Raw genomic sequence first — 12,626 nt, 5'->3', positions numbered from 1 at the left:
GGCTCGTAAATTTTAATAGATATTGATAAATTGATAAATTGCAACAACTTCAGTTATGTTTATTAAAATTCGATGATAGCCACTGGTTACAATCGATTTTGACCTGAATTATTAAGGTTTAAAGTGGCTAAGTAGGATAATAGGATCGTGTGGTTTAATTTACAATAAACAAAGTTAATGAATTTCAACACGACATATCAACGGTTTTGTCTGATCAAGTTTGATGACCTTGTGTGAAAATGACAAATATCAACAACTCAAGTTTTAATCATCGCTTCTTTACTTATTATGTTATAGCTAATAAGAACTGCAGTCTCATCACGTTGGACTCTTAAGAACTCATATCATAAAATAAAATAATTGAATAGTAAATCAAAGAGATTTCGTATGAACGAGAATTCTAGCAATCTACGGTTGTCCTTTCCCATTGTTTTTTTTTTTTTGAAATAAATTAGAATTATCAGGAAGTGAAACTGGGCCAATTAAGTCTTGTTTTTATAGATTTGTGTAGGAGTTAATGAATTTCTTCATACACCCATAACGTAAGGCTACTGTCATAAAATACCAGATGATGAAAACATGGCAAAATCCTCAAGTACTCCATAAGATACTGATACTTCTACAATGAGAAGAGCGGTTGAAAATGAAAGAATAAGCTAATGGTTAATTGAGGAGAGTTGTGATATCACAAAAGAGTCACGATATTGCAGCAGTGGTAGAAAACAATGATGTGAGTATAGTAATTAAAAGTGAATTTGATTGTTGTATCCACAACTTTACAATTAAGCATCATGTTGGATATAGAGAGTGTGCTACAAGAAAAATAAGCAGATATTAAGCTAAGAATAAGAGGAACGAGGTCATATTCGGAATTACCATCCATGAATGAGGTGTGAGTGTATGGTAAATTATCAAACAATAGTGGAAGTTTCATTGTTGAAAATGTAGGTGCTTATGGGTTGACAGCATAATCATTCTACCATCTCATTCATGAATCATTTCCTTTCGCACTCTTTCACAGTGGCAAGTTGGAAGTCTAGGGAGGAAGTAGGGAATTACAATCATGTGTTTTCTCACTCAGCGGGAAAACTCTGCTGTTGAAGAAAAGACATTGTTACGAAATGGACAGAATTCATAATCCACGAAGATTAATTTTTCTGCGTACACCATTGGGTTAGCATTTATAACTAAATAGGTTGGCTCCATTGAGGTGTTTGCATTGAAAACATATGATTTAATTTTAAATTTGGGTAAGCAAAGGATGTTTTTTTGTCATGCTTCTCAGAATTAAAAAAAAATCACATTCTTCTCTAGAACTTCGTGAGCTTAAGCACAGTATAAACACTCTGATTAATCCACTATGTGCAAATACAAGACATTCTTTTTTTAAAGTTTTTTTTTTTTGTTTTTTTTATACTGGAAATATTATTTGCATTGAATTGAAAAGAACATAATGAGAAAAGAATAAAATTCATTCTCTCATTATTGCAACGGAGATTTCTTTAACAAAAATTCTCCATTGAGAAGTTAAAAGTAAATGGTATATTATAGTTTTCTCTTAAGTACCTTTCAATTTCAACATAGCAATGTACGGTGTTATAGAGACGCAGGAGGAAAACCTAGTCACGAACATTTGTAATTTTACAAAAGAGATTGATAATTCCATAAAGATCTCGGCTTTATGTTTAATATAATTTACGATGCGAAAAAACATAGTATATGAGATACTTAGAAAGATATAAAGAAGACAGCAAATTAATTAAAATAGAACTTTCACTGCTCAGAGGTTAATTTCGTAGTAACTACTTCACGTCTAACACAAACTTTAATCTGTGATGAAGAGGTATTTTTCATTTTTCAGAATATACTGACTACTGGCTCAGAATAAAACAAAATTAATTTTAATTGTTACTATAAATACAATGCTGTAAATATATCATGAAGAAAATTATGACAAAATGCTACTCTACTATGTGAACTGGCCCTGCGGGTTTTACGTTTTCAAGCAAATTTAGTACTAGAGATTGCCCTGTCCTGCGATGAAGTTATGTGCCGCACCAATGTCATAATTTAACCGATTGCTGAATCTGATAGATATAAATGGTAATCTGATCGTATTTTATGACCCCTCCTTACTTCGCCCACAAACTCACCCCTCCTCATCTAGCACACTTCATAAATTCAACGCAAAAGCTGTGCAGATTTTTCATGTATAAAATATACCAAATGAATAACCAACAAAAAGTGCACCACAGGTTGATTGGTATATGTCACAACATTTATATTTGACACACTTTAATGTTGATTGTACCTGTATATATAGGCTATAGAGGTTTGTAGGTGCACGAGAAACATGGGCAATTTTGTTTTCTACACGTGTTAAGGATCTACAGTGTAAATATCCTTGCTTCTCTTTATGTTCATCTAAAATTCTCTCACGACCGTACTTTGTTAATCAGATTACAAATACCGTAAAACAAAATTATGTTGGTTTTCACTTGAATTGGTCCCACTTATTTATATATAACTATGTCAGTCTTATTATCTTTTAATTTTTGCTCTTCAACACTAAAATCCATAAATATAAATAAGATATGGACCCCAAAAAGCATATCTTCATATCTTTTTGTGGAAATCTCGTAAGATAATAAAAACACGTTTTTTTTTTAAAGCTCATTTGTATCATTCCTTATACCAGTAGGGGAATTCTGTAACAGTGTAACAATGTCATATGACAAATTTAAGAATTTTTATGTGGTAAATTCGGAAAAATTTATTAAAAATCAGATTCATACCATTTGCTAAGAGCTTCATAGAGATTCATGTAATGGCTATTAGAAGCTCAATGACCTTTAATGTCGTTCTTTTCCCAAATTCATCACGAAAATTTGTCACATGACATTGTCATATCGCTACAGAATTCCCCTATAGGTTTTTCGGTTTTGAGGCTTCTCAATCATTAAAACCCAGAATTCTTAATACAGGATAGAAACGGAGTCATTTAGAATATCATTTCTACGTTGGAATTTTGAGTTTTCATCAATGTTTCAGAAAAGAAAAATCCACAAAGAAGAACCCTTGAGTGTAGCCTTAGACGGACTTACGGCTTAAGCCGAGAGACGGCATAATGGGAAACCGATGGAAATGTTATCTAATCATTATTTTGATTATAATTACGCTAAGCCGTTTTTTGGATCAAGTCATAAGTGTGTCCAGCACATAAAGCAGTCTTCAGACTAGAGGTTTAGCTTAGTTTTCGAAAGTCTTTAATTTTCTAACGCGATAATCAATTGCAGAAATTTTTCAAAATCGGACGGATGAACTGCCATGATGTTAAGTACAATTTTTCCAAAAATTTCGTCTCTTTAGAAATTAGAACAGCAAAGCCGTATAGTTAAACTTTTAGGTCTGACCTCCTGTATAGGGCCCAAACAGATTTAGCTTGGTAGTAAAGGATTAGATAAAAGAAATTTGTGCAGTGGTCCCCTAATGGTTGATCTGAAATCTTATGCCCTAGACACACTTACGAGTCCAGAGTCGTAGTCGTTCGTAGTCCAGAGACGTCTGAGCTCGTTCATATCCAAGTCAGTTCCAGACACACTACAAACGAGACTTAGCATTCACTGGTATCCACAAAACATAACTTTCGTGGGTTTTTATGCAGATATTTCTACTAAAATGCACTAATAGTTACTCATCTGAAAATAAAACTATTTGTATAAATTCATGTCTAAGTACACGTGCAATAATTATTGTTAATTACAATTATTTGTGAGGTGGAAGCTAACTCGCGACTTAAGTCAATTTCCGCGATTCTAGTGAATAATTCTTATTGTTATAAGTGAATTGTGAAGTAAATTTACAAGTAGTTTTATTTTCAAAGGAGTACTAGTGCATTTCAGTAGAAATATCTGCAGAAAACACACGAAAGTTATGTTTTGTGAGTACCAGTAAACGTTAAGCCTCGTTTGTAGTGTGTCAGGAACTGACTTGGCTATGAACGAGCTTAGTCGTCTCTGGACTTTAGTCGTAAGTGTGTTTAGGGCATTATGCCTAACAGTGTATGACTGTTTGGGATTAATCTTTACTGCTAAATTTTCCAGGTTAAATATTTTCGAGGATTTGTCTGAATCTATTTGGACCCTAAGTCTTATACTTCTTAGTAGTTTTTCTGGATACTCATGAAATTTCTTTGCCTATCTGAAACGGGAGGAAATCTCAACATTCCAATTTGGAAATTATTGCAGAGAAACTGAGTCGTATCATAAACCGAACTTTTAGACGTTTGATATTTTTATTTTTTTGAAAAAATAGAAATTACTGGATGAAATTCGAAGTTCGAATACCTTTAGTAGTACCAAAAAAGTTTTCAGTGACCATAAAGGGATTTGAACTTGGGACATCTATATCTTAGAAGAGGTATTCTACAACTTACCTCATTGATCTTAATGGATTTTAATGTACTCATTCTAAGTCCATTTTATAAGACAACTATAAGGTCTGGTTTTGTAAAACAGCCATGTTGCCTTTCTAGGACAAATAATATCAAAAACTAATTTAGGGAAATTTCCTGAATGAAAACTACCTTTAAATTATAACAAACAATATTATAAAATTTATGAAATACAAAAAACAGAGGATGTTCGCACTGAAATTTTCAATGCAAAATTTATTTTAGTGTTGTTAAAAAAAAATTCTGATTCAAAATTGTTCATTTACTATGTTGCGTGCTATGAAATATTTAAATTTAATTAGAGATATTCGTGCTCAAACAGTGACGCCTAAATTGTCCTAATTGCACATCCATTAAAACGTAATTTATTGTATACCAAAACGAAAACGTGTGGACACAATCATCCTCCACCTAACACCTCAACAAATTGTGGTTTTTTTTCGCCTGTCCAAATTGGTGCGTTCTCCATTCCTATGGACGGATGATCTTATTTGGAGAGTATGCGCAAGAAGATGAATAGAAAGAAAGAACTTTTGGATTTGTAATAAAAATTTATGAATAGGAAATTTTCACCTAGTGTCATAATTGTTGATGATTTAAGAGGCTCCGTGATTTTCTTCCTGTCTGAATGATGATGCGTGATAGAGTATTTAGATGTCTCGCACCCACTAAATTTGTCAAAATTTAATTTAAAGAGAAACCTGATTAAACAATATTTTCACTAAAATAAACCTCATATTGACATGGCTAATCAAGGTTCGTCTGAGGAAGGAGATATATAGAATGAGTTTGCTTAAGGTAGAATATGATTTGAAAGAACTAGAGGCAACAGCCGTGGTGAGTGACAATGCGTGACCAAATTACCGCATTCTGTGAGGTAAATAACCTCCTCTTCCTTCCCATATATCCACACACCGCAGACAATATCTGTGCACAGTGAATCTTTGGGTTCAGCTATTATTCTTGCCTGGCAATGAAGATATTCACAGATATTTCATTTGGGTTTAAGTACGATACACAGACAAAAATTCTCGTTTTAACTGATTTTTTAAAAAATCCATGCTTTTTGTATTCATCACAAGTAATCTAGAACATAAAATATCTTGGAGTTAGGTTTTATAGTAATTAATAGTTTAGGGATTTTAAAACCTCTTAAAAAAAAACACAACAAACCATTGGGTATGCGACTCTTCTCTAAAGTGATCATTAGACTAGATGTTTAGCCCAGTTCCCGGAGGTATCATAATACTGGCAGCCATTTTTTTTTGATTTTCAAAATCTAATTTAGCTTGTAAAATTTAGCAGTAAAGTATTAAGGAAAGAAAATTATACCAAGGACCTTTAATCGATGATCCTCAGCCCTTAGTGTATAACAATTTGGAATAAATCTTTACTGCCAAATTTTACAAGCTAAATATTCTTGAGGATCAGCCTGAGTCTATTTGAGCTCTAACGTTCTTATCGACTGATCCATGCGATTTGCAATTCTATCAAGTTCTTATTTTAATAAGAAAATAAAAATATATCCACATTTTTTTATTTCGTCCAACTTTGTAATGCATTCTAAATACCACCGCTGATGTTTCTAGGTTGGTAACTTAAGAATCACATTAAGTAGAAGTTATTGGGACATACTCAGTGGTTCTTTCAAGAGAATTGAGCTGTAAAACCACACTCAAAGTGGCCTCAAGATGGTTTTAAGAAGTGAACACAAAAAGAGTCACTTTTTGATATTTCTCCTTTTGCAGCCAAGAGTGTGGAAATTTATGCGAAATATAAATCACATGTAGTCCCTCCATTAATAATGTTGCACATTAAAACTTATGTAGATTATTGCACGTTTTGTTTTGCTTCTTTTATAATGTTCCTGGTGTCTCTTCTTGTCTTCATAGATGATGAATATCTGACACGTTTTCTTCATTGAGCACTTTGAGCACAACCACAACGAGCAGAGGGAGACCCATTTCATCCACAAAAGTCAACAATAGAGATGCATTCCACGGTCGGCAGGTCATCTTCATCGAGAGTCCCCCTGGATGATTCACTCGCCGTGGCTACAGCTTCCCGGGCACTTTGCATGTGAGTTATGTCTTCCCATTGACATACTTTTGTACCATATCATGCCAGAGCTTTTTATGAGCTTTTTCGTGCGAAATCGAGCACGAGAGTTGCAGAAGAGTGGGCAAATTAGTGTGGTGTCTAGACCCCCAGAGACAAAGGCAAAACGAAGAACAGAGAGAGATCGTCTTGACATAATTGAAAGTGGTGAATGAGAGAGTTATTAATATCTTTTTTGTGCTGTCGTGAGTATTTTGCAAGAAAATCTCATTAATTTTTGTCACACACCAATCAAGAGACAAATAGCTCTGGTATGGGAGTCTCGAGAAACAAATATATCTCTCGCATTTTCGTTGCACATAACTCCCTCGAAAAAGGTGCAATGATGGGGAATAATTCCAATGAGAATCAGTTGAATGACGCCATCGAAAGCGCACAATTATTTGTCACACTTGGGTGGAGTTCATCACAGTCTCAAGAGAAATTCCCAATGATTTGTGTCTCCAAGTCACACCACAACAATAATCCACCAAATGTCGCGAAATACTTCGCGTAGGTGTTTAATACTTCTCAAAATGTGGTACCAAGGTGGTATATGTATAGTTGATGGAAAGAATGCTGGAGCCACTTTAACAAAAAAAAAATGATATAATATTTTCTGAGGTTCTCCAGAACTTTTAGAGCCACCCTTCACTCGGTTCCACATCGTCTATGACGACAAAAGATTACACAGCCTGAGAAGAAGCATTTCCGCCGTTTGGCTTTGGAGGCTGGTCGCCAACGCTGAGACGGCGGCGGACGCATGGGAGGGGGGCTGCTGTCAAGACACATGAAGGAAAATAAATACAATACAATACAATACAATACAATAAAATACAATACAATACAATACAATACATTTATAAGTTCTAAAATGACCATAATAAGTGCGAAAAATTGATGATTAAGAATGATATAGAGGGCTATTATTTTGGCTTTTATCAAAAATATCATAATTTTTAAAGTTCAATGTTTTATTTTACACGACCGGCGGGCGGTTTTAAATGAAGTTTCAGTATATTTTAATAATATAATAATAATTGTAGCAAAATGTTCCCTAGAGGAACTAGGCCTTTTTGCAAGCGAGAGTTTCGAAACATTCATTATTTTTTTCTAGATGACATAGTCACTCCTATACCCATGGAACCAACTGCAATGAGGCCCACGGGATTCAATTCGAAGACCTTTAACACCAGAAATTTTTTTTTTGTGATCTAAAAAGGATTCCAAATCGGGACATTTGCATCACACTAGGAATAACAGTGTATAATGATTTTTGTTTACCAAAAACGTATACACGGATCATAATTCACAATATTTTGGTTTAACACTAAACCCACTGACCGTTTTTGGTCGTTTTTTCTAGTGGACTCGGTCGAATGATAGACCGCGGTAGGATAGGATACTCAATAAATTTTTCTTAGAAAACAGGAAAAAATTTAAATTTAAACACTAAAAAATATATTACATGCATATTTTGAAAAATTCTTAAAGTTTGATGGCGCCATTGTACCATTTAAATATATGTAATTATAAAAAGTTTTAAACCGGTTAATTTGATCGGGTCTTGATAGGTTTAGTATTAAATATTATTAGATTTTAGAATTTGAATTACATTTCAGTGGACGAAACCTATATGAATTCAAAAACATTATAAGGATTCTTGAACAGTAAAGAAAGTGAATAAAGGTTAGACTTACAGTTCTTGAAAATTAGTATATATTGAATTCGGGAGAAAAACTATCGTATAAAGAATTCAATTACCTTAATATATTTAAGTTTTGTATAAAGAAAAGGAAAATTTTGAAACATTATCAACATAACTACAACATCACCATCATATATATCCCCAATGCAACATTCAAAGTCTGTGAGCAATTCTGAATTCTTTTTCTTTTGCTCACGTATAATAAATTGTTTTTAGTATAGTGACAAAAATTTTTGTTTAATTTGAAATGCTTGGGGATTTGCCAGCAATGACAAAACCCCCTTAATAAAATGAAATAAAGTGAATGGAATGAATTTTCAAGTGATTATTCCGTTTATTTATATTATTCTGTTTGTTGAAACTTCGAGAAAGCTTATTAGTTTTTATTCTAAATACAAGAAGTTTTGCAGAAGTTTTACGTTAATATAAAGTAAAACACAACAACAATAAACTGCATTAATTCAAAAGTATTTAGATTTTTAAGATTCAAAATGTTTCTCAAGAAAACTTTCCAAAATTTATTGCAATATTGAGAAATCTATTTTATAATCTGAAATTGAATGTATTTTTTTTTTCAAATAAAAAATCCATATGTTTTCAGAATCGGTTGAAAAAGTGTATTTCAACGAAACTGTTTTGGATGCAATTTTTTTAAAATATTTTTTATGATTTAGAACTTACCACACAGCATATTAGTTGTGCAACGGGTGAAAAACAAACTATTAATCAATAAGAAACAAATGCGCTTTAAGGAAAATAATTTAATATACCTAACATCAGTGATATTATTAGTAAAACTGGTACAACTGAATAGTTAGTCTTAGAAATGTAAGTTACAGTGGTGGAAGTAAGTATAATTCCACCCCATAATTCTAAAAGGACCTCAACAAAAAGTCTCAAAAAAAATAAATACTCAATAAATTTAGCGCTAGGTTGATTATTTTTGACAAATTTAAGGTTAATATTTTTTAATGAATTAATTTGTAACATAAATATTAAATGACTATTCATCTTATAAAGTGTAGAGCGTACGGCCTATTCGACGCATGTCAACCCTGTCGACGGCTGTAACCCACCAATCCAAATCCTTTATTCCTTTCACACACCCAACCCCTACCATCCCAAGGTGGGTGCTGAAGGTTGTTATATGGTGCTCTTGTTGCTTATGGCAATTAACATCAGTACTTCAGTGAGTGAGCATTAGTCGCCATGGACAGTTCACTCTCAGGAAGTTGAAATAAGGGTGGCAGCCTTAGTTCCTCATTTTCCCTCTATAAGTTTGTACTTCTATTTAGGTGAGCCCCATCTGGGCTTACAAAAGTTTAGATTAATTTTGCCGAAATATTGTGTAGAAAATTTTTCACGTATACAAACGTATCACAGATTTTAGGAGTATACCCGAACTCAAGAGAAAGAGCTTTCCCGTGTATTATATTTTGGCATGCTTTTTGGGTGCATACCGGTTTACTACCAATTAAATTGATTCACAAATTTAAAAAGAAAACCATTTCGGTATAAAAATTGCTTAACTAAGGCTTTTAGAATGTTTTAGCATAATTAGCATAAAGACAAATGAAAGAGTAAACTCGAGAGATACATCAATTACGGGTATTTTACTGAATCATAACCGATTAAGTCGAATGCAGCCGGATTGGAAATTTCAAGATGTTTCAAGAAAATCCAAATTTAAGCAAATCGGTTAGGAAATGGGCCCTCCAAAGTGTTTTAACTTTGAACTTCGAAAATTTCGAAAAAATTCTAAGAGCCGTTTTCGAAATAAAGCAAAGAAACATGGTTTTGGATTTTGAGTGAAAGAAAGAAGACGATGGCGGAAAAGAAAAAAGAACTGTCTTAGACAATATTGATTTATGGGGGGGTCACTGAAAACCGAACGTCGATATCTCTTACCGTGTGTGTTCCTGACCAGTGAAATGTTGAAAATAATAGGATTATTTATAGATAACTGCTCTCTCTTTGAGTTCGAGCAGCCAAAACTAAAGTCTTGCAGGTGGATCTTAGAAAATTGAAAAAATGTTTTAAAAACTTAAAGAAAAGCTACAGAGAATATTTCAGTAAAATTAATGATAAAACTTTATAAAATGGATTAATATTTATTAATTGTTGTCAAAAATTAAATTATTAAAAGATATTAACATTAAATTGGTGAAAAATAAATACTTTAGCCTTAAATTTATTGAGTGGAATTATATTTATTTTCAGCCTAAAAAACAAAATTCTATCAAAATTCTAAGAATATTAAGACAAAGTATTTTTTTTTAATATTAGTATGAAAGGACATTATGTCCGATGTAGGTATAAATCTTTTTAAAGGTTTCTTTTAAGGTTTATGGGGTGGGATTATATTTGTTTCCACCACTGTATTACGCCAATATTTGTCTCATCGTGGAATCATAACACAATGTTTAATGTTGAAAAAATGCAATTGGGAGGAAAAATAATTTTTATATTTTGCACAATTCAGCATAACTCAATTCCGCACAGCATCCATTGACCTTTACAGTATTCAGCCCGAAACATTTTGTGCAATGGTTGTTCGAATTAAATTCCACGCAACATCAGGAATAAATTATAATTTCTACAGTGAATAACTTTGGTACTACATCGATGCATTTCCGCCATTTGGTGCCGTTCATTAGAGGAATTAAAAAAAGGCTACATGTCGAAGGCAATACCTTTGAGAATTGTTCAATTTCCTGGCTTTCACCTTTCACCTGACATCAACCTGAAACACCTATCGATCGAAAATGCTAATTTGAAGTCATTCTGATCATGGAATACTAATAAATATTGCAACAGTTGACATTATTTTGAGGATGATAAATAAAAAGAATTTCACATGAGAAAATAATTCTGAGCAGATGATCATGTTATTCATTAACACGTGCAGTATTGCATATTTTAATCAAACGCAAAAAAAGTTTAAATGTGCAAAATGGTCAAATTGAGTTTACATGCGATAAAACTTTATGCATTAGGTTACAATTTTATACGCGTAGGAAGTAGCGTTCAGAATTATCACTGAATCTCTGATAGCGACGTAGACGTCCATAAGGTAATCCAAGAGCCTTTTCAGTTTGTTATTAAAATAAAGGATTATTTATGCAGAGTTAAAAGAAAAAAAAGTTATTGGAAAGCTTGTTAGCTAAAATTCTTTACAACTTCTCTTTTAACTTGTAAAAGCTCAATGGGTGATGACTTTCTTACCTGCGAGCAATTCTGACTGGAGCTGTAAAGTTTTGATATGAAACAATCAGAGCTAATCCTTCAACCGTGGAATTGAAATGAAATGGAGTGAAACATTAATGTGCGAACATCACAATTAAGTCCTCTTTTTTCCGCCATCCATGCATCAAATGTGGTGAATCATCGAAATTCGACGACAAAATCAAAACTTTTTCGTGTTCCCAATTAGTTTGAGGTGTGCAAAATTGAATTGGAACCAAATTGAGCCATCGTTAGGGTCAGTAATTTGCTTGAAGCGCACAAGCAAGAGTGGCGCCTTTCGTGAGGCCCAGAGATTTTACTGATGAGACCGCGTATACATCAGAAATGGATGAGTTATGCTAATAATGGTTTTAGCGGTTTTTGGTGAGGACTCGGATGCGCATGCTGATGGTGCACCAGAATTCATCGACAGATAGTTAATTAGAAAATTATACTAATTTTCTCTCACATAACATAAATTTTAGTATACTCCATACATGGAGTAGACAGCCTATGATATGTAGGGGTGTATATTATCAAATTTAAATGATTACAATATATTTGTGTTTTGATAGAAAATTTAATATTTTTATTCTTCAATTTAATTTATTCTGCATTCTGCTGGTATAGAGATAACTCCAATAGAGATCATAATTTTTTATATCCAATGCCCAAAGCTCACATAAATCGGGTAAAATGGGGTAATTTGGCAATATTTCTAATTTCATTTCATTTCAAATGTGCAAAAGAAAAAATCCACGAAGAAGTGCTCGTGTAAGGAAATGTTATTAGGAGTGATTCAAGGACATTTTCGATTATGAGAGGACCATATTCCTCTCGTTCAGTAATAATTTTCCCAATTTGAGAGCTCTCTCCGTTTGAGGTTTTTCTTTTACTGATTCGAAGGTATATCAGAGAGAACTTACCTAAAAAAAAACCGTTGGAAGTTCGAACTTTTAAATCGACGAGTTACACAAAAGGCACAAAACTGAGCAAGTGCTGCAAAAAATCACTTTTTGCACACTGAGAAAAAAAGAGGGTGCGATTAACTTTTTTTCATCAGAACTTTACCACTTTTTCGGTGTAAAAATATATTAACATTTTTTAATGTTAATTTTACACCTTTTTAAGGGTAAAATTAAC

The 12,626-nt window shown here is 32.9% G+C and overlaps 1 protein-coding gene across 2 annotated transcripts in view; it reads left to right on the top strand.

The window, feature by feature from the left end:
* Positions 1–12,626, top strand: part of LOC129810272 (ras association domain-containing protein 10) — a 91,897-nt gene that overhangs the window by 35,245 nt on the left and 44,026 nt on the right. For both annotated transcript variants that reach the window (XM_055860624.1, XM_055860623.1), the window contains exon 2: positions 6,346–6,532. In XM_055860624.1, coding sequence (XP_055716599.1) covers positions 6,444–6,532 — 89 coding nt within the window. In that variant the 5' untranslated portion in view covers positions 6,346–6,443. The remainder of the gene's footprint in view (positions 1–6,345; positions 6,533–12,626) is intronic.

The sequence above is a fragment of the Phlebotomus papatasi genome, chromosome 1 (assembly GCF_024763615.1).
Source record: "Phlebotomus papatasi isolate M1 chromosome 1, Ppap_2.1, whole genome shotgun sequence".
Lineage (NCBI taxonomy): Eukaryota > Metazoa > Arthropoda > Insecta > Diptera > Psychodidae > Phlebotomus > Phlebotomus papatasi.
Note: the sequence above shows the minus strand (reverse complement) of the source record. Positions and strands in the feature narration are given on the sequence as shown.